This window comes from Crassostrea angulata, chromosome 5 (assembly GCF_025612915.1).
Source record: "Crassostrea angulata isolate pt1a10 chromosome 5, ASM2561291v2, whole genome shotgun sequence".
Lineage (NCBI taxonomy): Eukaryota > Metazoa > Mollusca > Bivalvia > Ostreida > Ostreidae > Magallana > Magallana angulata.
Genome location: NC_069115.1, coordinates 4,301,149 through 4,325,552, shown reverse-complemented (window position 1 = coordinate 4,325,552; position 24,404 = coordinate 4,301,149). Strand labels below are relative to the sequence as shown.

At 33.9% G+C, this 24,404-nt stretch overlaps 1 protein-coding gene across 1 annotated transcript; it reads right to left on the bottom strand.

Moving 5' to 3' along the window:
* Positions 1 to 13,430: 13,430 nt before the first annotated feature.
* On the bottom strand, positions 13,431 to 22,920 carry LOC128183077 (glutamic acid-rich protein-like). Its single transcript, XM_052851933.1, has 4 exons — positions 22,529 to 22,920; positions 18,938 to 20,002; positions 15,581 to 16,831; positions 13,431 to 14,215 (listed from the first exon to the last, which is right to left on the bottom strand). Exons 1-4 carry the CDS (start codon positions 22,640 to 22,642, stop codon positions 14,039 to 14,041), a joined length of 2,607 nt encoding a protein of 868 aa, XP_052707893.1. The 5' UTR covers positions 22,643 to 22,920; the 3' UTR covers positions 13,431 to 14,038.
* Between the last annotated feature and the right edge of the window lie 1,484 nt (positions 22,921 to 24,404).

Below are 24,404 nucleotides of genomic sequence, written 5' to 3'. Positions count from 1 at the left end.
TGGAAGCATCCCCAGATCATATAGATTCAAGTTTGTTTAAATAATAGTCCAGGGGTAGGGTGAGGCCACAATGGGGGATGAATTTTTACTTAGGAATATATAGAGAAAATCTTTAAAATCTTCTTTTTAAAGAATTTTTGGCCAGAAAGGGTTTAAATATGTGTAGAGGCATCCTTGGGTAGTGTAAATTCAAGTTTGCAAAATCACAGTCATTAGTGGTAGGGCGGGACCGTGATGGCGGTTTGAATTTTTACATAGGAATATAAAGAGAAAATCTTTAAAACTATTCTGGGAAAGTGTTCAGTTCAAAACTCAGTACTTAGTGTGAAAGCAAAGGTTATGCAGATTTAAGTCTGATGAAACCGTGATTCCCTAGAGAAAAATGGGGCCATGAAATGGGGGGGGGGGGGGTATATAGGAATAGAGAAAAATCTTCTTACAGGTACAACAACAAAAGGGGCTTGGTATTTACCAAAAAATAAGAGGTTGATAAAAATTGGCAGATTTTCAATTTTTTTTAGCAAGATCTACTGTACTCAGTTGTCAATATATTTTGATACTGTAATGCTAATTTGATCAGAATTAAGGCAATTGTTGCTCAGGTGAGCGATGTGGCCCCTGGGCCTCTTGTTTTTTTTGAAATTGCTAGTTCAGTATGAAACAAGAAATAGTATCCAGTGTTTGTCACATTTAATTTTGTTTTGAACCGTGTCATTTCCATTTCTCATTCAACATGTCAAAAAAAAATGCAGCAGGCAAATTTCAAAACAACGAATAGAGATCTTTGTATTTTGCAAATAACTAGACGACTGACAATCGACTAATATATCGCTTTATTTGGAATCGGAGAAAAAAGAACAAACCCTTGGATTGAATGAAATTCGCCGAGAAATATATCTAATGTTTAAGAACAAACAAGGTGAAAGAACATTGGTGTTTAATGCATGAAATTGTCAGGACCGTATGTAGCCTCTAGATTCATGAAAAGTTGGTATCCATAAAGAATATCGCAGTTAAGATAATACTTCATTGGTTGGCCAAATATTAAAATGTTTACGGTTATTTATACTCTGTCCCAAGATATCCTCAATTTACATTTTACTTAATTACTTAATATTTATAAATACCCCAAGATTCAAATGATAGTCATTCAAAATATGAGAAATTTCCAAGATTCCTCAGTAAATCGCCCCCACCCCATTTAGCTTATCAGGTTTCAATACATGTGATGTCTACGGAGATTTTGTATTGCACCAGACCCGTATGATAACTTTGACAAATTGCAGTGGGTATTCTAATTGACTTCCGAATTAAGACAATATATATACATTTTTAAATATAAATCTCCTAGTAGAAAAATCTGTTTTCGTTCTCGTGAATTTTTTTGAGTGAAAAATGGTAATGTGTCAATGAAGGAATTTTTTTCCTTTCATCGATTTCAATTTCTTCTTTAAACTTTTTTCACAAATCGACCAAATGTGCTGCACGAATATCTTGGGACAGTCTATTATACAGGTTTGACAAAACTAGCATAGCTCGGTGTAGTTTCTTGATATGCCAAAATTATCATATTATAAAAAGCTAACCGATCAATCTATAGTAATATTTCCTGAGATAAAAATATAGCCAACTCAATGTAAATAATATCATTTGGTATAGATAATATAAGAATTACATATGTTGAAAAATTTACAAGTGTGATCAATATAAGAGTGAAATAAAAGTTCTGTTCTGAAAATTCATGGACCTTGGTCGAAGCGTAGACCGTCAAATTTTGTGCGCCGTAAATTACAATATTTAATCAATTAAGGAAGTAGCTCCCTGGTCGTCCATCCGAATTTTCTCAGACCTGAAGATAAAGATCTACAGGTAACAAATAGCAGACAGTACCTCTACAAAACAAAATAAAATGGCGTCTTCGCTGTCAGTCTGACACGTACATGTAATCACGTTCTGTGTAAATCGATTGTGTTGTTTCTGTTTATAACAAGGTTTATACCACGTTAAAACTTATTCAACTTTCGAATAAAAGGAATCAAATACAAAATAACGCACCTCTATAATTAAAATTATCAACCTTCACATATTAACTTAACCAGATACATGTATTTTAGGCTCATCTGTTTTGCAGCAGATCAAAATATCATCAGACAACTACAGTTATTACGTAAACATCTTTGAATTTTAACAGTCTTCAAACGTTTATATAAACACCCCTGCGAATGTTATTGTCATTTAAATTTTAGACCACGTGATTTTATTTGACCCTTTCAGTTTCGCAGTAAAAATCATGCCTCGTGTTTATAGTCTATTTTATAGAATCTAGGTACTTGTAGTCAAATATAAAATCTAGAGGTTTATTGATTTTCATTAATTGGTGGATAAAATATGTTCTAGAAATAAATGCGACAATACAAAAAATAGTTTTTGTCTGCTGTTGCAACAATTAACATGCTTGTAGAGATCCCCCCTGAGGATTAATTTTCGATCCGCGCCTGACCTAGTAATAACATCAATAGTAAAACAGACTATACTATTTTATGCAGAATGTTCCTTGAAAATGGCTCGATATACTAAGTTTTTATGCAAAACAGACACCCATTATTTTTCTCAAAACCTGGTATGGCACACCACAAGCATCAAACATGGCTATGATTTTATTAAGCAACCCAGTGTTTATATTTTCAACCACTCTACACGTGGTTGAACACGAACGATAACTCTGTTCTTCATATTATCGTGTAATGTAAATAACCGCTAGATAGTGAAATAAGAAATACATCTTAAAAGGTTTTCATGTTTTAACATAAATCCAAGTAGGATATGATATAAAAACGACCAGTACTTACGTATTTTGAGAATATTATCCGAACACTTATACTTCCGCTCGAAATTTCACAGGAACTGAACAAATCTCGGTGAAGTCTCCTGAACTTTCATTCGAGCACCTCTGGATTTATTACATACTTAGCAACAATAAAGAAAACATACCGAACACATTCGCAGGGGTGATAAATATTACCTTATTTACTTGTCATTATATGGCAGTATTTTTTCTTTTAACCAGTTCTGTATTATTTTCAAATATAATGAAAGTACTAGCTATAGTGTACTACATTTACTTATTAACCGAATTTACATGTATATGACCAGCCAGTTACAATACAATACAGCACTTGTCAACCATTGGGAAAACAGAATGATGACAATGGAATGATTTAATTCTAGATGTATATACGAATTGAACATAAAACTTCAATGAAAATTTCCAGTGCTTGTTTTAATATATCTTGCTGGTGGTGAACACCCATTGTTTGAGTAAGCCGTATATGACATTCCTTAGATCTATATGGTGTATGGTGAACTTGGAAGGTATCCACTTATTATTAATATTAAAGTTAGAATGATTTCATTTTGGGGTAAATTGATTAATTCCCAGAATTCTAAGTTATCTTCAAAACTTTTTCATGTACTTAAAAACTATAAAAATCCATGGTGTGAATTTGTAAAGAACATTTTAGATAATTGTGGATTGTCCTATTTATGGCAAGAAAATTCTATAAATATTCCTTGATTAAAAATGGAAGTTCGCAGCATACTATTAGATCAGTTCAAACAAACATGGTAGAGTGATGTTCAAAATTCACCAAAAAGTATAAATTACAGATTGCTTAAAAAATCACTGGCTTTTGAGGAATATTTTTTGAATTTGCCAACAAAACTATGGAAGAAATACTGTATTTTTAGAACTGGTAACTCAAAACTACCTATTGAGACAGGAAGATGGTTCAATATTTCATGAGAGAATAGAACTTGCAAATTATGTACTTGTAATGAAATTGGAGATGAATTCCACTAATTGTTTAATTGTTCTGATCTTTGTATAACTGATGCTAGAAACATGTATTTACCAAAATATTATATATCAAACCCAAATGTTTTGAAATTTGAAGCATTGTTTAATGTATCAAACAAAAAACAACTTATCAAGATTTGTAAATTTATGAATACAATTATTGAGAGAGTTAGCTCTCTTGGTTAATGTACATGTACTAATCCTTCTTCACAATGTAATTTTTGTATATATCTTCTCTACACTGTAAACACAGTTTATTGAGAATAAAGTTCATTGTCATTGTTGGGACACTTGTGGTCTTTATGTACACATCATAATCTTCTTAGTGAGGATCTAAAGAATATATCACCATGTAAAATTTATATTTTACATGTTGCGAACATTCTCTATAGTTTTAGCTTGTTGGTAAATTAACGTTATTTACTCTTCTTAATTATCGTGAAATTCCTCCTGATTGTGATATGATAGAATGTAAATTAATGTTTATTAAACGTCTTAGCTGTAACAAAGAAGTAGGACATCAAAGTAATCAAGGGTAGCTTTAGGAAATATACTTATTAGAAAGGCAGGATTGAAGGACAATGGTTTCAGCTAACAAATGTGTGTTTGACACTAATAGAGTTAATGCAATTACATAACAATTAGCGGATGCAGGTGAATAAATGGGCGTTTATCTGGGAGATGGTCAGTTTAGGGATAAAGAAGAATTCCCTAGCACCGTAAAATCTACGCGGTCACAATTGGTGGATGAATCCTAAGGGTAATTACAACGCCCGGGGCTGCTGCATATATTTTGCAGTAGTCAGATCCTGGACCTCTTCAGCCAGCGAGTTCCCCCATTGAACATCAACTCAGTCTCAACGTAACAACGATGGACAACAAAAGTTCCAGCCGCCATGAACTATGCAGACAGTTTTCTCTGTTCATAAGCAGGAAACAAAGGTCAACTGTAAAAACTTCAGCTGTCCTCAAACGTCCGTCACCGGTGTAAGAAAATCAAAGAACAGCATGCAGAGGAAGAAATGTTATATTCCATTCAAAACACGAGGACGCGTTTTCCCCGAAGCGGTGGGAAACTATCACCGTGCAAAATTCACTGTTTAATTATAACTTTATTTTGGACTTTACTTTTAGAATTCAACATCTGTTTCGTAATATTTTCTCACAGTTTGCTTCTTACAAAGTTACTTATTTATTTAGTGATTGACACTTTTCGGACTCTTAATGTGATTTCAAAAAGACAGAGTTTCATGTCTCAAGGACTGTTAATCTCTTAAAACAACATTGTACAATTATCAGTTTTTCATTTCTTGGACATCAAAGACTCATTGAGTTTATTTAATTATTATAGCCGCACTTTGTAAAGAAAGTTCGGGTAAATTGTTGTTACCCTGTTCCGTCCGTCCGTCCGTCTGTCACGTTTTACTTTCTCAAACTGCTTTTACATCTTATAAACCAGCAAACTGAACTCTTGGAGTTTGATTAGGGGTATCATGTTGTTTTGTAAAAAGGTTTCAACAATTCTCTGTTAGTCCTGGGGGTCAAATAATTGGTAAAAAATGACGTTTTTTTCACAAAAAACCTTCTTCCTCGAACTCCTCCTACATTTTCAACAGTAGACAAATCATCTCTTGGAATATGTTTTAGGGTACCCTATAGATGCGCAATAAGGTTTAGGAATTTCCAATTTTGTCCTGGGGGTCATTTAATGGCTGAAAAATGACGGGGTTTTTTTTACAAAAAAAAAACTGGTTTCAAAAACGTCATTTTTTTTGGCAGTAGCCAAATGATCTTGATTGGGGGTGTCATATTGAGGCGTGATCAGGTTCCAGAATTTTTTTTTTATTAAGGGGATCAGTGGGCAACAAAAAAAAAGCATGGTTTCCAGAACTCCTCTTACAACTTTTGGAGTAGCTACGTCATCTCTTGGGATATAATTTGGGCTGTCCTATAGATGTGCAATAAGGTTTTAAAAATTTATATTTCATCCAGGGAGAGATCCAAGAGCTCCTCTTATGATTTAATGGATAGACACATCCTATCTTGGGATATGATAGGGACTGTTCTATAGATGTGCAGTAAGGTTTTAGAAATTTAAATTTCATCCAGGGAGTCAAAAAGTAGCAGAAAATTGACGTTTATTACTTCAAAAAAACATAGATCCTAGAGCTCCTTTAATGATTTAATGGATAGAAACATCATATCTGGGGATATGATAGGAACTGTTCCATAGATGTGCATTACGGTTTTGAAAAATTGAATTTAACCCTGATGCCCATTACCTACATACCTGTTGATGCCCTTTAAGGATCAAGAATATATATGGTTAGGGGGTGGGGATCTCAACCATTTTCGAGATATTCGGGCACTTCCTGTTCGAGGGAGGTCACGCCCACCCCCAGGGCCCATGACCTACATACCGTTTGATGCCCCTTATCACAAGAAACAAGAATATATATGGTTTAAGGGTGGGGATCTCAACTGTTTTGAAGATATTTAATGTTTTGCTGTTTGAGGGGGTCAGGAACACCCACAGGGCCCATGACCTACATACTATTTGATGCCCCTTGACATCAGAAACATGAATATATATGTTTTAGGGGTCATGATTATAACAGTTTCTGAGATATATGGTAATTTCAAATTCCTGGGGGGTGGGGATGACCCCAGGGGTCAGATCTAATAAACCCTTTATATTGCCAGTAACAGTCAATATATGATTATGAAAACCCTATATTATTATCTTTGCCATTTACAATAGAGTCTACGATTCTTCCTACAAGGTTCAATGTTAGACCCCACACCCTTTTGACACCCCCCCCCCCTAAAAAAAAAGAGGTTGTCTAACCCAAAATGAGAAAAATCAAACCAGGGTGCACAACTAGATATGCAGGCCTATCATATCCTAGAGTTTTGTACAATTCTGTTCAGCCATCTCTGAGAAACAAGTTCAGAGCGGGAAAGAAGAAAAAGAAGAAGACGAAGAAGAATAATACATGTATTAAGAACCATACAAAAACAATAAGTCTGCAAATTTCATTCGGGAGACTTGATAATAAAGATTAAATAGAGATAGGATCATTAAACATCAATGATTTAAAGATAATTGACAATTTCTGATTCTAAAGAGGTCAGGATGACCCCTTAGGGTCATGACTTACATGCCATAATGATGCGCCATGACCTAAGGAGGAATAATACCTTTGGATTAAGATAGGGATCTCAATGATTTTTATGATATTTGATAATTTCAGGAAGAGCACTTGGGATCATGACCTACATACCATCTGAAATGCCTTGAACAAAGAAACAATAATATAATATGTACATGATATATGATTCAATTTAAGAACCCAGGTATAGATTAATCATCTATGTTTTGTAATACTTCCTATGTATATATACATGTATTAGTTTGTGTTTTGTTCTATAGTATTCATGTTCATGACTGTAGTATGGCTTAAATAGTCTTATTTTAAATTACATTAAAAAATTGTAAAATATATGATTTGGAACCCCCACCCCCAAACAAACTCAAATATAAACTGCCCCCCTTAATTGTTGAACGATCTATTAAAATCAAAATATAACTTGGGTGTCTAAAAACTTTTGTAAACTGGTAAAAAATGTTATTCTTAAAAAAAATTACATTACACCTTGCATAATTGACAATGATCTATTGAGATATGATCAGAGGTCATATTTCTACCTTGGGATTAATAACTAGTATTCATTGACAAGTTAAAAATAATAACAATAAATGATTCAAAATATAAATGTTTATACTCCACATTCACCCCCCCCCCCCCCACCCTGCAATCTAACCTGGTTCTAAAGATTCAGTCTTCTTAATACATTCTTACATGTGTGCATTAGCAAATTTTAAATCATTTCTTGATTGCTTTTTCTCTCCTGATGCACATTATAACTTTTGGAAATTGCTTAATTCAATTTTTAAGATTTATAAACAAAATGTTATATGCATGTGTATTCGCCTATTTGGGGCAATTGTAAAGTCTCCTAAACAAAGCAGTGATATCATTAGGCTAGGAATTACCCACATGGATCAAACAATACTGTAACATATGAATAAGATAAAATACTTCATTATTTCTAGTTCTAGAATGTCAGGGTGTCTCCAAGGGTGCAAACTCTATATACAATTTTTCGCGCAATGACACAAAGAGCAAGAATAAATTATACGGTTTAGGGATGAGGATCTCAGATCTCAGAAGTTAACATAATATACAGTGTATCATCATTTCCTATTTCATAAAGGGGGGAGGGGGGTTAAAGACAACACCTGGGGGTCATTAATGCACTTTACACCATTTGATGCATCATAATGACATTAGAAGATATTTTGTATTTTCCTGATCGCTTCATGACCAGAACAGTCCCATAAGATCCTGACCTACATTGTATTTGATGCGTTATAATACATTCAGAAAGAAATACTCCTTTCTTCCTATTATAACTCATATAAAAATGATAAGTGTCTAGTACACTTATTTACATGTAATACACAAATTTAATAAGAAATTGTTTATACAGGGTCAATATGGGGTCAACTCAATAGTGCATATCTGACTAATGAAAAAAATGAAAAAAATAACTTTTGCAACTAAAATGACAGAAACTTTACAAATGCGATAGGATAGGTAACGATGATAAGCTTATCTAAATTTTAAAAGATGATGATACAGTATGCTGTCAAAGGGAGATCACATTTAGAAAGTGAAAATAGAACTTATGTATGCTGGCATCTCATTATATTGTGCTACTGCTACTACATGTATTATGCTTACCTATATTGGTCAACATCATAATGATAATCCAATTAAAACACAATAATGAATTCCTTAAGCTGATCTTAACTAATCCTTTTCTGCATATGGAAAACACAGACATGTATGCATGTATACACGTGAACCCGTCTAATCGAAGAGCTGGGTAAAACCCGCTAATGAGACCTGCAGACCTGTGTTGTGTACGTAACTTCAGACAAAGTAAGTTATTTGTAACATGCATGTATTTTTATGACCTATTCTTCAAATCCACTTGCACTATTTTATTAAGTAAATACATTGTAACAGCTTTAAGGTGGTAAAGGACACCTGCATATTGTGAGGTATACTTCCCATTGAGATAAACAATAAAGTATATTAAATATTAATTAAATAGTTACCCCCCAAAAAATGTTACCTAACATTGAAGCGCCATGGGTGAGAGCGTTTACATGTCTGTAAGAGCATTGGGGTCCAAGGTGTATTTTGGGTAATTTTACAATTGATATACATGAATTTTCATTGGGGGGGGGGGGGGGCTGCACCCCTCACTCCCACCCCTTCTCTAAATCTGTGCACACGATGATGTATATGTAGGCACACAGAAGCAAATCTAAAACCGGCAGCCGCCACGGGGAGGGGGCATAATTTAATTTTTAATTTTGTTTGTAATAATTATATAGACCGTTATACTTTCTACGACATGAAATGTTAAGATCATTGATTAACTGAAAATTCACTGCAAACAGTTTAACCCCAAATTGGACATAAAGTGCTGCTCATGTGTATTATCATATGGGAAGGGATCTCATCTTTCAGTTATGAAAATTATAATTTTTAAATGTATTACCGAAGCTTTCATGTGGCCTTCATTTTTAATTAAACTGGTACAAAACAGTGTTATTTAGGGGCAAACACTTGGTGCGGGTATTACTGTCTAATGACAGCATCTAGTTTTATATCTGTAAACCTTTCACTCAACTTACTTATGTCATCACTTGTCAATTTATACTCATTGTTCAGATTCTTATAAATAGTTATGTACAATCTGGAATACGGTGGCCAGCCTCGGCCACGTCCCACTCACCCAGAGTCTTGAGTCCGGAGGCCACTACTGGCCATATCCGACTTGTTTGTAACATGCCTGTCTGTTAAATTGTTATAATGTTGCCATCGTTGAGTCTCTTCCAATAAATGTGGAATCCTGCATCAATTGCCTGTTTATTTTTCTGGAACTGTATACTTGTGGACCTTCGGGAATACGGCAAACCTACCCTTCGTTTTAGCTTACGGCCCACAGCGCGCCTCAACCTTCTACTGCTTATACCTTCGACGTCAACATTCCCTCACCCCGTCCGTACTGCACACGGCGGATACAGCTCCAGAAGAATTCCCTAGCACCGTAAAATCTACGCGGTCACACATGGATGAATGAATTTAACAAGATTCCAGTGTATCTCGGGACGAGTGTCGGCGTTTTTTTGTGTTCCAGATATAATAAAAAAAAATCGATTTGTCATGATGATATATGCCTGGCCGAATTGAAATAATCTCTTGAAATGAATTATAAATCTTTTGAATAATAAATCAAATTGTCTCATTTAGTATAGTTGATTTTTGGTGCAGGACTTACAATGTTCCAAATTAAGGTCAAGATCTAGTAAATGAAAGGTACCTACAGGTTTATGAAATTCAAGATATAAATTCCTTTGATGATGCATCATAACAATATCTTTGTTTTATATGGTGTACCGGTGCTTAAAGTTTTGGTAAACACAATGAGCAATCATGTTTTAAACAACCACTTTCTATGAAATATAAAGGATTAAAGTAACAAATCTGGGAGTTTTGTCAATTTTTAACTAACAAAATATAAATAGAATGCCTACAGTTTCTCCAAAAACGGCATTAAACAAGCTCTTGACCTCCTCTTTAAAGTGATGTTAAGAATACAAGTACCGGGATTACTTTTCTCGTGATTAAATATAAAATGTCAAAATATTATTTTATTTTCTACGAGGGTCAATCAAAAAATACGAAGACTTTTGTCATAGCTATGTTACTTAACGCCATATCATTACTAAATTTGGAAGACATAATTCAGCAATAGTTTCAAACAATTTGCAAGGAAAAAAGTTAATAAATGCCTTTATTTCTAAGAATTATTTATAATCTAATCCTGCAAAAATGAGGTCACGGCGCACGGTCAACATTTGTGTTATGTCAACAATAAACCATATAATGTCGAGAGTAATATCTCTATAAAGTGGGCTTAAAACCAAATAATATTGAAACCTCACATTAAGTATAGTCATGGAATTCCATGTTCCAAATAATGACGGGATATATTGTTTTGTCGAACAGATATTTGTAACTAAAGACAGATAGTCCTCTTTAGAATTGACTAAAAACATCGACGTCGCCGGACGTCACGGCGCAACGAGAAGTAAAAACAAAACGGATTTAACCCAGGAAAAAGACGATACAAGACAGGTAGTCCTCTTTAGAATTGACTGAAAACATCGACGTCGCCGGACGTCACGGCGCAACGAGAAGTAAAAACAAAATGGATTTAACCCAGGAAAAAGCCGAGACAAGTTGTGAAAATGCTCAATGGTGCAAAAAATAAGTCAATAATTATTTGCAAGTTTGTGTTTAACTGTAATAAATTTTTTGGGGGTGGTGGTAATTCTATTTTGAATATAAAACAGTCCGAGAGAGAGAGTAGAATATCTGTAAATATTTGGTCAAAAAAAAAATAACGTCAACCGACGTTCAGGGTTATCCTTGCTGTAAACTAAGAGATACACGGTTAGAAAATGAAAACTTCGAAGAACTAACTTATGATTCTCAAACAAACGTGTAAAAATAAGATGTTACTACATTTTGACCCGTGCGTGCACGGGTTAACATTGCATATGATATCTGACATTTACGATACATGGACACATCGTATAATGTTGACATTTGCATAACCAAGCTTTAAGTCTTCAATAATGCTAATTATTTTAATACACTCTTCTATGTTGCAATAATGTAACTATGTCTGGGGAAAGGCCTTCACCACAGTTAAAATGCCTCCCTATACCCGTAATGTAGCAGAAAATTTCAGAATCGCTCCAAAACGTTTTTGGAGAAATAATAAAGTTGCATTGAAAATAACAGTCAAATTGTTCATAAAAACTCATTTTAAAGAGTAAATACTTTTCTTCGAAAAGGTTAAATCTATAATTGCAGAATTCAACATTTCTTTGACAACGTTTTTTACACACCATGTTGACATTCCTCGGGATTTTATATAGTAAATGCACTGTGTTAGAGTTATCTCCCGTATTTTCTTTGTTTCTTTGATGAACAGAAAAAAATTCCAATGAAAATTTACACGCATTTGTTTTATCGTCTCTGAGTTTATTCATTCAAATGTAATATTGTGGAAACATTAAAAAAAAGAGCCTCCTGTGATTTAGCATGAATGTAATGCGCATGCGCAAGATTGTAAAATCCAAAAAATTCAGGTGATTTCCGGAATTTTTTGAGGAATTTTCGTTGATTATTAATTAGCGAAGCTTGATTGAAAAAAAAATAAAAACAAATTGGTGATCTTCAAGTACCAATGATGTTTAAAATATATAAAACAAAAGACAGCACTCCTCCGATTTATCGTAAAAAAGCTAAAAAATTCGAGTCTATTCTTTTAATATAGTAGTATAGAAGTGGTTCAGTGCCATTTTAAATTGTAAGGAAAAAGGCACAAGAGACAAAGCGTGATATAAAGATGGGGTATATCTATAAACTGTGCGTGTTTAATCTTGACGTCATGTTTTGAACGTTACCGTGCGCCGTGGTGACAAAACATGTTGTTTTTAAAAGGGGGTAACACAAATACCGTTTCATCAAATGGACTTAAAACTTCGCACATCAATGACATAAGTGTTGATGCACAGATTAATCTGTTAAGTATAACTTTCATGAAAAAATATGTTAGACAGCCACATTGTCTTCGTATTTTTTTTGATTGACCCTCGTACATAATTCCTTTAAAGCCGTAAAATACGGGAAAAAATCCATTAAGGTCAAGATCTAGTAAATGAAAGGTGCCTACAGGTTTATGAAATTCAAGATATAAATTCTTTTAATGATGCTTCATAACAATATCTTTTTTTAATGGTGTACCGGGGCTTAAATATTTGGTAAACATGATGAAAAATCATGTTTTTAACAACCATTCTCTATAAAATATGGATGATAAAAGTAACAAATCTCGGAGTTATGCCCTTTTTTGACTAATGAAATATATCTAGATTGCCTACAGTCTCTCCAAAACAGCATTAAACAAGCTCTTGATCTCCTCTTTAAAATGATCTCAAATTGAATATAGGTACCAGGACAACTTTTCCCGTGATAAAATATAGAATGTCCAAATATTGTTTTATTTTTTACATAATTCCTTTAAAGCCGTAAAATACGGGAAAAGATTCATCAAATCAATTATGACGTCATAATGGTTCTAGCACCAAAAAAGACAGTCTTGAAATCATTTACTAGATCTTGACCTGAAGTCAATTATGACGTCATAATTGTTCTAGAACCAAAAAGACAGTCTGGAATCATTTACTAGATCTTGAAATTAAGAAAGCTCTCTTTCTTGTGTTACAACGTCTCTATTGAGAATAAAGATACAAAATATAACTGATGATATGAAAGAAAATAGTAAGAGGGGAAAAAATTGAAAACAGAATTTATTTGGTTAACTTTGTTATAAATTAAGATTTCAAAATGGGTTGCTTTTATAATTTTCAAAAATAACTACCGTTTAAAATGACCGACTACTTTTCTTTCCTATCTCAGGTATATTGTATGATAAATCTAAGATTTTGCACGTACAAGATAGATAGATAGATAGATAGATAGATAGATAGATAGATAGATAGATAGATAGATAGATAGATAGATCCGAAGGGCTTCTCAGTAGATTTGAACACGTACCAACCAACTTCATATTCCGGTGAAATTTTTAACATTGCTGTTTATTACTTATATTTACGTTTGAAAATGACAAATCGTTCAGAAGTGTTAAAATAACCGAGATTTTATGTTTACAATAATCCAAGCGACAAGCGATAGACGCGTGTGGTTATTATTGTGACGTCACGAAAACGTTCATACAGAATTGAACGTTTTCGCTATTCTATAGGTTCATATAAGGAATCTTATTTGCAAATGTAAATATTTTCATTGCATTGCATACAAATAACATAATTTAGTTTACTATTAAATATATTGCATATGGTTTAATCAAATGATCACTGTCAATCACATTATCCATCAATATCAGCTAGTCTGTTTGCCGGTCCTCAACTCAAATCCTTAAAAGAAACAGTGCGTGAATTTGAAGTCAAAACTCCGAATTGAGGCTCAGTATTGACTTGAGGGAAGTGTGTGACGGTGGGGCCTGGTTGTGACGGTGGGGCCTGGTTGCCCTCTTCACTGGATCCACATGTTGAATATATCGGTACCGACCGGTCCTTAGTAAGCGTACCGTCTCCATAAAATCTGCGTCGAAGTTCTTTTTCTGTAATTAAACGAAAGACATCACAACGTGTTCAGCGTTTTGCTATGTACAGGATTGAATAACTTAAATTTAAAATCCAAACTTTCCTGCATTGCATCTTTTATAAGGAATTTTAAAAATAAACAAATAAACTTAAAAAGTACGTAACTGTAAGTTTGTTATTGACATTTAAATGAACTAGTGACAAAGAGTTAGCACTGGAAAGTAAAGGCTGTCATCGTGTTTGTGTATGCTGTGAAAACATGCTGTGTAGAGTCAAGATCGTCTATTATAATACTGCGTGCAATACACTTCTAAAACACACTACTATAATATTTCTAATTTACATTCACAGTAAAGAACATGTGTTTGTGCCATGCTTTGTAAAACAGTATATAGTTTATTGTTTGAGAAAAGTGTTCATGCTGATCATTTGTCTTCTGTAAAAGAATATCGGTCTGCGACATACTGTATAAAGAACATACGTCTGTACTATGCCGTGTAAAAACGATTTTCTATGTCATGCTTTATTTAGAACATAGGTCTTTTTCATGCTATGTGAGGATCATTTGTCAATGCTATTCTATGGACATTGATTAATATAACGTACTACATGTATACTTACTATTGATCCTTGAGTGTAAAAAATCAAACTCGATTTAAATAAAAGATGTCATATTCATTTCAAATTTTTTTCCACCGTTTTTTTTACCATTTGCAAGTATTTTGTATTGGAATATTAAACACACGCTTTTTCTTTAACTAGCTTGCGTGCAACAAATAATTCATAAAATCATAACTGAACTGAATAAATTTCCTTTATTTATCTTTGTGGATATCTTATACAGAAGAATATCCTTCATTGAGAGAGAGAGAGAGAGAGAGAGAGAGAGAGAGAGAGAGAGAATTTAATTTCACAAAAGTTTCTTTGTCTAGGTGTTATAAATACTATGTCATTGCTACAAACAATTTGCACTAGTAATAAAATGCCATTAACCAGGAGGCGGTTTAATATTGATAAATGAAAGAGCAATTTGTTAATTCGAGTTTTTAATATTTGTAAAAGCATTTAATAAAGCATATCCATTTGTCAATTCTCTGTTTTGCTTCGTTTCTATGACTAGGCTATGTTTTCATTAGGTACAGTATTGAATATTCACGGATCAAATATAAACCACCGTTGATTCTATTGATAACTACCTTTTGTTCCTTTTCAAATCAAAACTAGAGTACAAAGACAAAATCAAAACGCCTCCGTCGGGCAATTTCACACAGAATGAATTGATATATATTTGTCTTTTTTAATTTACCTCTGATTAACTCAGAATTCCTTTCAACTCTTTCAACATTTACCAATAGCAATATCTGCTTAATTTGTATAAATACCTGGAATCCTCTGCTTTCTGTTTTTCTTTCCTGTCGTAGTGACACGGTGCCATTTTTCTGACATCTGTCCTTCTCAAATATGGAGACTTTTATGTTTGACTTTATGACGTCACAATCATCGTCGTCACTGTTAAAACTCGGTTCGTTGATTGCACTATCTGTGCTCTGACTTTTGATTCTTCCTTCCGCCACATCTTGTTTCGAGTCCTTTGTTATCTTTGAAATTAACGTTTCTAACTCATTTTCACCCCCATATCCAAAGTCCAACTCTTGCTGGTTTTCCTTACTATGTGTCTGTACCAATGGTGTCTGTTTAATGCGCTTCTTATGTCTTGTTTTATTTTTCACTACATAAGGATTTTGAAGTTTACTATTGTTTTCCACGGTTATTTTTCGCTTGATTTGTCGCTGATCCTGTATAAGCTTTGAACTTTGACCTGTACGTTTAGTTTCCTTGGTACCTCGAATGGTCAACATGCTGTGCTGTTGAAATGTTATTTCGTGCCGATGATGTTTTGAGGCACTACTTGTTGATCTTGACGAGTTTCTATTCGTGCTTGAAACAGAGAAAGGGGGACTGGTTCTTGGTTCAATTCCAGGAAGAGGCATCGTAAAACTCATTAAGCTCATTTTCCGAAGATGACTAAACTCGTTTAAGTACGCAATTTCAAGTAGCTTTTCCCTCCATTGGAGATATTCTGTTATTTCTTTGGCCGTCCTTGGAAGAGCATGGATGTCGATCTTCGAAGTTTGAATCTTGCTGTGGATCGGTTTCAAGTAAATTGAAAGATACTTCTGCTCGGCCGGTTTTGTATAATACTTGTGACCAGCAGGCCAGCGGGAATCAACTCTGGAAATCAATCTTTTCTTACGGTTCTGCTCGTGAACCTCTTCTCTCTTCTCAACAACAACGACAGGTGGCTGCGGCTCTTCCTCTTCCTTTTCATTTTCCTCTTCTTCCTCAGGTAACGCTTCGTTATCACCGTCTTCATTGTGCACTGGGGACTGTAACTGAGAACTATGCGGAGATTCCATCTTCTTCGTAGTTTCTTCAGAGTCAGATTCGGAGTCGGAGCCCTCCATTGATAAGTCCTTGTAGAATTCATGTCTTGATATACCCCTAAGAATCCGAATGGTTTCCAAAAGGTCCAACTGTTTTTCGTTCTCCTCAGATATCCGTTCCCGTAGTTTTGAGCACATCTCACTGAGAGGTACCGCTTTCTTGGCTGTTTTCCTCCATCGAGCTTGTACCTAAAAGTCAAACAAAAATGTATTTTTTTACAAGAAAACTTCACAAATTATTTGATTGTCAGTCCTACTAGGTTGTTCACATGCAGTCGAGTTATTATGACTCACATACAAAAACCTTTAAATTTACTGTGCAAAAAATGTCCAAAAAGCACCCCCCCCCCTCCCAAAAAAAACAAATTAAAAAATTAAACAACCCCCCCCCCCCCCCAAAAAAAAAAAAAAACACTGGTCACCAGCAATACCAACAATAACAAAAAAAAAAACACACCAAAAGGTGCTAGTTTTGGAATGTTTTACATTTGCAGTTTTTGCTCTCTATCAAAGACAAACACATAAATAAATTGATATATTGCGAATATCAATTAAATAATTGGCATTATTGTCACACGTAGATATGACGTTTGTATGATATAATCTATGCACGTACGGTTTTCTGTTACTGACACGGTAATAAAAAGGATTATATTCCTATTAAACGTATGAAAACTGCCCCTATTTATCACATGTTTATCTCAATATGCGGTGGATATTTCTCATGTAATAAATATTTTATATTACACTGTGTATTCTTACTCAACATGATGTCATAATTAAATATTATGTAGTTTTAGGTGGTTGATTGGCGTAAATGAAAAAAAAAACCGAAAAATAATTCATTTGAAAAATGTCAAGCATTTTGTGTTGTTTTATTTTTTTTCAAGAATTGATAAGAAAACGTTTGAAAATGAAATGGTTATTTGTTAATATTCAAGGCTTTTTTTTCACGCGTTAAGTTGTTGACGTCTTGAATTTAATGTGTTGTGAGTTTCACAATTATAATTTTTACAGAAAAGACTGGGGTTTAAAAGCGTGATACACATGCAATTATATAATCTCTCATGATTTTAGATTTTACCCAACTCATTGTGTGTTTTCTATCCCCTCGCCAAGGCTCATGGATAGAAAACACACTATTCGTTGGATAAAATCATATGCCATTGCAAATCGATCAAGAGAGATCCTATATTCATACAATAAATAACAGAAAATCTACGTTTACCCCTTTGAATAGTTTTAGAATAAGAGGGAATAAATATGAAACATCCTGATTAGTGCTGATAGCTTGGACCAGAAATTAAATCCACAGGCAATCCAACTTACAAATAATGTATCCTCATTAATGAAGGTAAATGGCATATAAAGTCACGTCGAACACGCTTGCCGAAATTTATGTCACGTGACACACGAAGCATAGACAAGTAACAAAATGAAAGGGCCGAAGTGATATACAGGTGTATGAGTGGTGTGGGATACATTTTTTTCTTTCATAATTAGATATATAGATCTGAATATGGGACGGAGCTAAAAGCCTATTGAGATTTAATGTAAACAGGGTACCCCTACCACGAATAATGAATTATATCTCCAATATGTGATTGTTTTTTCTTGGGAAAGAAAGAGATTCTATAATGTACATATATCAACGATTTAGAACATTGAAAATAAAAAAGAGAAATTGTTTGGCCAAATGACTGGAGGCCGTACTTTACTTCATCCTTTATTTTCCAGTAAACTGTTAACTCATACAAGTATTCATTCGGTGACGTCAATGTATTGACTACCAATGAAGATCACCGGGTGCAATTAGTGAGACTTTTAGATCAAGGCATAAAAGGGCAACTTCAATGTTTAGATAATGCATTTACAGTAAAACAAATAATTTAGTAGTAATAAGCTAAAGGGTAAAAATTAACCAAATAACCCACGGCATTATCGGATCTAGTATTCGAGACCCCTCTCCGAAAGAATTCAAACCTTGAAATTGATTCTTATAAAAATGATGGTCAAAATTAGTGGTTTAATGTACAGAATTTAACAACTGTCTGAATAAATTTCAGCGAGTAGGTATAGAATATTTAGAAATTCATTGGTTTAAGGTTGTTTTTTTTTTATCAGAATCTGACTTTTTCACGATTTCTCAAATGTTCAATTATTCCTTGCTTTGCGCAGATTTACATTAAATAAATATTGATTTCCTCAACCATTATATTTTCTATACAAATAACACGATTATGATTTGAACACATAAGAGAATAAAAAAAATCTCAACTTTCAACGTTAATATACCTTGTTCGAGTGTTCGCTGTGTACTTTAGTCTTACTCTCTTCAGCGTTTTGTTCCTTGGTTTCCAACTTTTCCTCTTTTGTCTTTGATTTTTCTTTCGTTTTGGACTTCACCTTGGTTTTCCTTTTTTGTTTCACTCTCTTTTTCTCGACTTTCGGTGAGTCCTCGGCCTGGGAAATTTCATGAAGGTTTACACCTGAATCATTGATTTTCTCAATTTCTTCCACTCTGTCTTCATTTTCATTTTCTTCCCCCGAAAAGTTCTTCCCTTCGTCGTCTGTTTCGTTGTTTTCTACGTGTCCGTTTTCTTTTGGCTTCTTTATTTCGTTAATCTCGCCTTTATCTTCTCTCATTATTTCTTCTTTTCTCTCTTCATTCTCACCCGTTTCACTCTTTTTCATATTGTTATACTTTCCCTCTTCATCGTTGCTATTTTTCTCATCGATATCCTCAGTGTTTGCTATTTCGTTGCTATTCTCTTCGTGCGCTGATGTTTCCTCTCCCTGTTGTCTGCCTTTACTCCTATGACCCAGACTACCTTTATTTTCCTCTACCCTTGTCATCGGCGTTTCAATAACAGCGGAAATGAAGGTGGTGCCCGGTCTCGTATCACTCGTACTCGGACTTTCTTTTGCATATTTCTCATCAGTGTCTGTTCTAATTGTTTCACCGCTGTCAGAGTTTTCGTTTTGTATTTTCAACCTTGACTCCTTTTTCTCGCCCTCCGATATATCAGCAGTGACTGTTCCGCCGCTGTCAGAGTTTCGGTGTTGCGTTTCAAACTTTGATCCCTCTTCCTCGCCCTCTGATTTATCAGGGGACGGTTTCATGTTGATAGATTTCCCTTTCATCGCTCGGTATTCCTCCAAAAGTTCGGATTTGCTGGGCTTCCTTTTGACTGGTTCTGGTGATGATGAGGTTTCTCCGGAATGTGCTAGGCTGCTGGCGATCGTTTTCTCCATTTCTTTTATCTTCGACATCCGGCGAGTCTTGGCCAGTTGTAGGCGTTGTTTTATTCGGTGCCTGGCCATCAGTTCTTGCCATTCGTTATCCCTGGTATTTTCAGGCTAAAACAAATATATTATTGAAACTTTTAAAGAGAACAATAAACTTATTGAAATGATATAAGAGTCAAACTTACCGAAATGATAATTAAAATGCACCGTTAATTATTTTTTTTCATTTCAATCCTGCATTTCTTCACGAAATGCCGTTGAGTTGGAATGAATTATATGTTTACGGTTGTAAAATTGAAGAAAATAAATGTTTTCTTTATATGAACGTGAAGCCGGAGACTGATCATAAGATCGTGTGATAAGAACTTAATTTGCTTTTGGGTTTATCATAGCCAACATCTAATTGACTGACTTGGCAATTTGTTAGCTTTCGAAACCAATATGACCCCCTCTATTATATTTATTCTCAGGCGGGTTATTAAGATTTTTTATTTTATTCTTCAGCAATTTTATAGGGTTAAGTATTGCATTGTCACCGGAAACAAATGACAACTGTCCCACTTCCTGCGATAGCGCTGTAGTGTGATGTATAGAAACCGAGTCATTACAAATGATTCCAAATTGACACACAGAGGTAAAATCAGACAACCGGGTTTGTTGGAAGACAATTAGCTATTGATAGTTGTAGGCGTTCGTCCAAAAAGGGAAAATGTTAGAAAGAAGAGTGAATTAAAGGTTGTCAAATAAGACATTGATATCAAAATTATTTTACTTTAAGTATTTAATATCTATGTTTAATTTATTTTGATTTATGTGTCTGTCATAGAAGTATCTGTGCACACAAGTAAGCAAACTTTATTATACTGGTACTGTGACAAAAAATTCAACCGTGTCTGTTTTATGACGTGTTATAATGAAAAGATCCGCGCTTAGTTAGTTCAGCGACATACTGTTTAATTAATGCACCATATTATTTACGCGTGTCATCAATCGAATAGGGAAAAAATTATATTGTAAAATATAATGTGGTAAGCTTGGATATCCCAATCGGATACACTTCACAGTCTGGTAACACCACAAAAATGGATTTTTATTGTGAAGGCCCCTTCAGAGAGAAATAAAAGGATAAGCTGGGGCCAGAATTCATCTATATTGATATCCCTGTTTCGATACCATGGTATTTGCCGATTACACATGCTGGTAATCCGACCAGGGTTTTGTTGACAGTTGATGGTGGATGACATGGTGTAACGGGAGAGGTTATATTTCCTGTATTCACGGACACACGATCCCACCAGGAAAAACTATTGATTCACAATAAAGAACAACGAAGTATCTGAATTTTATTACTTATAACCTCGTGTGTTTATTTAAGTATCAATTAAAAAAAAATGAATAAGGGGGGGGGGGGGGGACTTATGCAATATATTTCTTTTAAAACATTAAGACAATAAAAATTTAGTCTGAGTGGTACGTGTCCAACAGATGCTAAGCCTAAACAAATTACCAAACGACAACGCTACATTTATAAGGTACTTTATAGATATAGTATTAATAGAATCAATCGGCATATGCTGAACTAAACTCTTGATATCTCCATTTTTAAAAACGGTCTCTCTTGTGTTGTTTCATAATTCTTAAAATGCATGGATTATATATATATAAAGGCACAGTGATAACAAACAGTTCTTAAACCTATTCAGCGTGTGCGGTTTAATAAAGATAAACCAATCCTTGCAAACAAATTTAATTTCCACGTCAAACTTGTTTCAATTCCATTTTTTTAATTTCATTTGCTGAGGTTCAAAGTACTTATAACTAAAAAAAACATTAATCTCTGCGTTTAAAATGCAAAATATCTTAACCGACAACCACAAAAGCTAAGACTTAGCTAGGCCTAAAAAAAATGTGTGTTTAGGGTAACCCGACCTAACCTCCAAAAATGCCCCGATCCTACCATTTTTAGATGTATGTTTCTATCCGATTTTGAATTTTATATTATTTCTATTAAAAAATCCGTTTTTAAATATGACACAAACAAACATTCTTAGGATTCATGCAGAAAAAAAAAATGATAAAATAAAAAAAAAATCCCTACCTAATTTTTTCATCAGTGTTACCCTAAACACACAATTTTTTTTTATAGGCCCTATTATGTTTTTCTAGTAACATTAGTAACTTCTGAATCTGTTTAAATATTTCCCCCCAAAAAGATGTTTACACATACTTCTACGCAATCATTATATTACATGTTTTGTTGTTAACATAATGAAAATCAAATAAAGCTTTAATTTACATGCTTTAATTCTGCATCAATTATTCATCATAAAAATCAAAGTGAAGTATAGAATCTCTACAATCAATATTGAAAAAGGGTATATAGATTCCATTTGTAATTGAATTTTATAGAAATACGAAATTTAAAAAAGAGATTGTTGTGTATTCAGTGTGTTTATATCCTTCATCAATCTGGATTCTTTTGTCAAACGCTCACTTTTGACAAGTAATATCAATACTTAAAAAGTATTTTTTTTAAAAATCAGTTGGTTTTTTTACTGAGGTATTTAGTCAACCAATGTAAAAAGTATGAGAGAGAGAGAGAGAGAGAGAAAGAGAGAGAGAGAGAGAGATTCTTACATCAATGTCCGTCCCATATATTCGCTTGAACCTCGGTCTATCATCCATGGCTGCTATTGAGTCTTTGACACGAATGGCACCGAGGACATCAGATATTGGTTCTGACCCCTCCATTAACTATCGAACCCCGCCGGCCACGCGACCTAAAAACAAAAATATTATCCTAGGCTATTAACACTGGTCACACGGAATGTTCGATTGGCTGTTCCAGGTATTGTTATCAATTGAGCCAACAAGAGCATTTATGTCGTTCGCCGAGGTTGTTTACTGGCAATTAAATTATTTTATATCAAGTTTTATTTCCAGTCCTTCGGCCAGACAATAGATTAACAGTCAGTGATACTGAACACAGAACTGTGTAATACACGTTGATGCCTCCCTCGGTATGCCTCGCTCAGTTGGCTTTCGCTGTCTGTTCGTAAATACATGTGTTGCTAACTCATTAGATCGGCACGAAAATCGATGAATTATTTTCTACGGAAAAAAAAGAACATTAAAAAAATATACTATTCCCTCAGCATCCCATGTCATCTTGTCGGCAAAGGAATCTGTAATTATATTTTTTGCGAAGTAATTGTTAAAATGATAATTTTTATGTCCTTTAAACTTTCATCGTTTGTTTCAAAAATGCATAAATCTTAGTTCCTTTTTGTATTTTGTTGTTTTTTTGTTGTTGTTTTTTTTTGTTTTTTTTTTTTTTTGTTGGTTGTCTCCAAGGTGATGTAGAAGCTAGTTATAATCGCTTAATTGTTATAAAGAATTCCGAATTTAATGTCGCCAATAAAACAACCGAACATATAGACGAATAAAGGATATGAACATATATTGAATAAATAAATAAAAATAACTACATGTACGTATCAGTCGATGAAAGAATTCTTTACTTACATGTATATAGAATTTATGTTTGTCAACTTAATGAAAAAGCTTAAAGCTTCACATTTTAATTTTAAGTTCAATTAAAACTAATTAGAACACATTTTTTCTGAGATTTTTTTTTTGAAAATTTACCTCTGATTGTTAAAAAATCATATGTTAGATTAAAAGTTTAAAATCAAAGAGCTTTACGCTTATCTAATCTAATTAAAATTCGTTTATTTTCTTTAACCCTAACCCTAAACTATACAAACTTTAAATGCAATGGTTTAATATTCCGAAGTGTTTTGACCTCCTCAGCTGTATACGTGCTAGTGTTATGACGGATGAATGGTCAGCAAATTACCTACCATACCTACTAGTATTACCTGCCTTAACATTTTGGATATTTGGCCTTTTTAGCCATAAAAGAAAAATTCTATATATTTAAGCTCTGAAACAATTTTTTTTTTCTCAAAACATAGCTTTTCTGCTTGAAAAGATTTATATAGTTTATATATGGTATCGACCGTCCAGTCATTCCAAATAAGCCCAGTTCTTTAATTATATACAGTTTTTCGAAATGACTATCTACGCGGAAAATCAATTGAGTGTGGTAAATAAGATAATTCTGTTTGTAATTACTTTTAAACATAAGCCCTATTGTTCCGAATTGACGACTCCATTAATATTTAGCAGCCAGAGATGACACTACAATGGCGACACAATCAAACCAAACAATGGACGGGTGTACCAATACCTGTCATCCAGCCGATAGCTACTACCAGCAGTTGTTCTGCCCAAGACAATACAACTATTCGTATGTGACACCATTGTGAATTATTTAGAACTTTGGGCAAAAACAAAGAAAAGAATGTTGAACTAATATATTAATCAGAGATATATTTGTTTGAAATGGGATCCTACAACAATGAGCTCTTATCCAATTCAGTGGACTATAACCAATTTCCTTTCCTTTTCATTTTTTTCATGTTTTTTTTTTTTGGGGGGGGGGATTGTA

Coding starts and splice junctions, on each gene's coding strand:
- LOC128183077 (XM_052851933.1), bottom strand. CDS start 22,642: ATGGAGGGGTCAGAACCAATATCTGATGTCCTCGGTGCCATTCGTGTC. Junction 16,832..18,937: donor ACAGCGAACACTCGAACAAG/GTATATTAACGT, acceptor TTTGACTTTTAG/GTACAAGCTCGATGGAGGAA. Junction 14,216..15,580: donor CAGAAAGCAGAGGATTCCAG/GTATTTATACAA, acceptor GTTTAATTACAG/AAAAAGAACTTCGACGCAGA.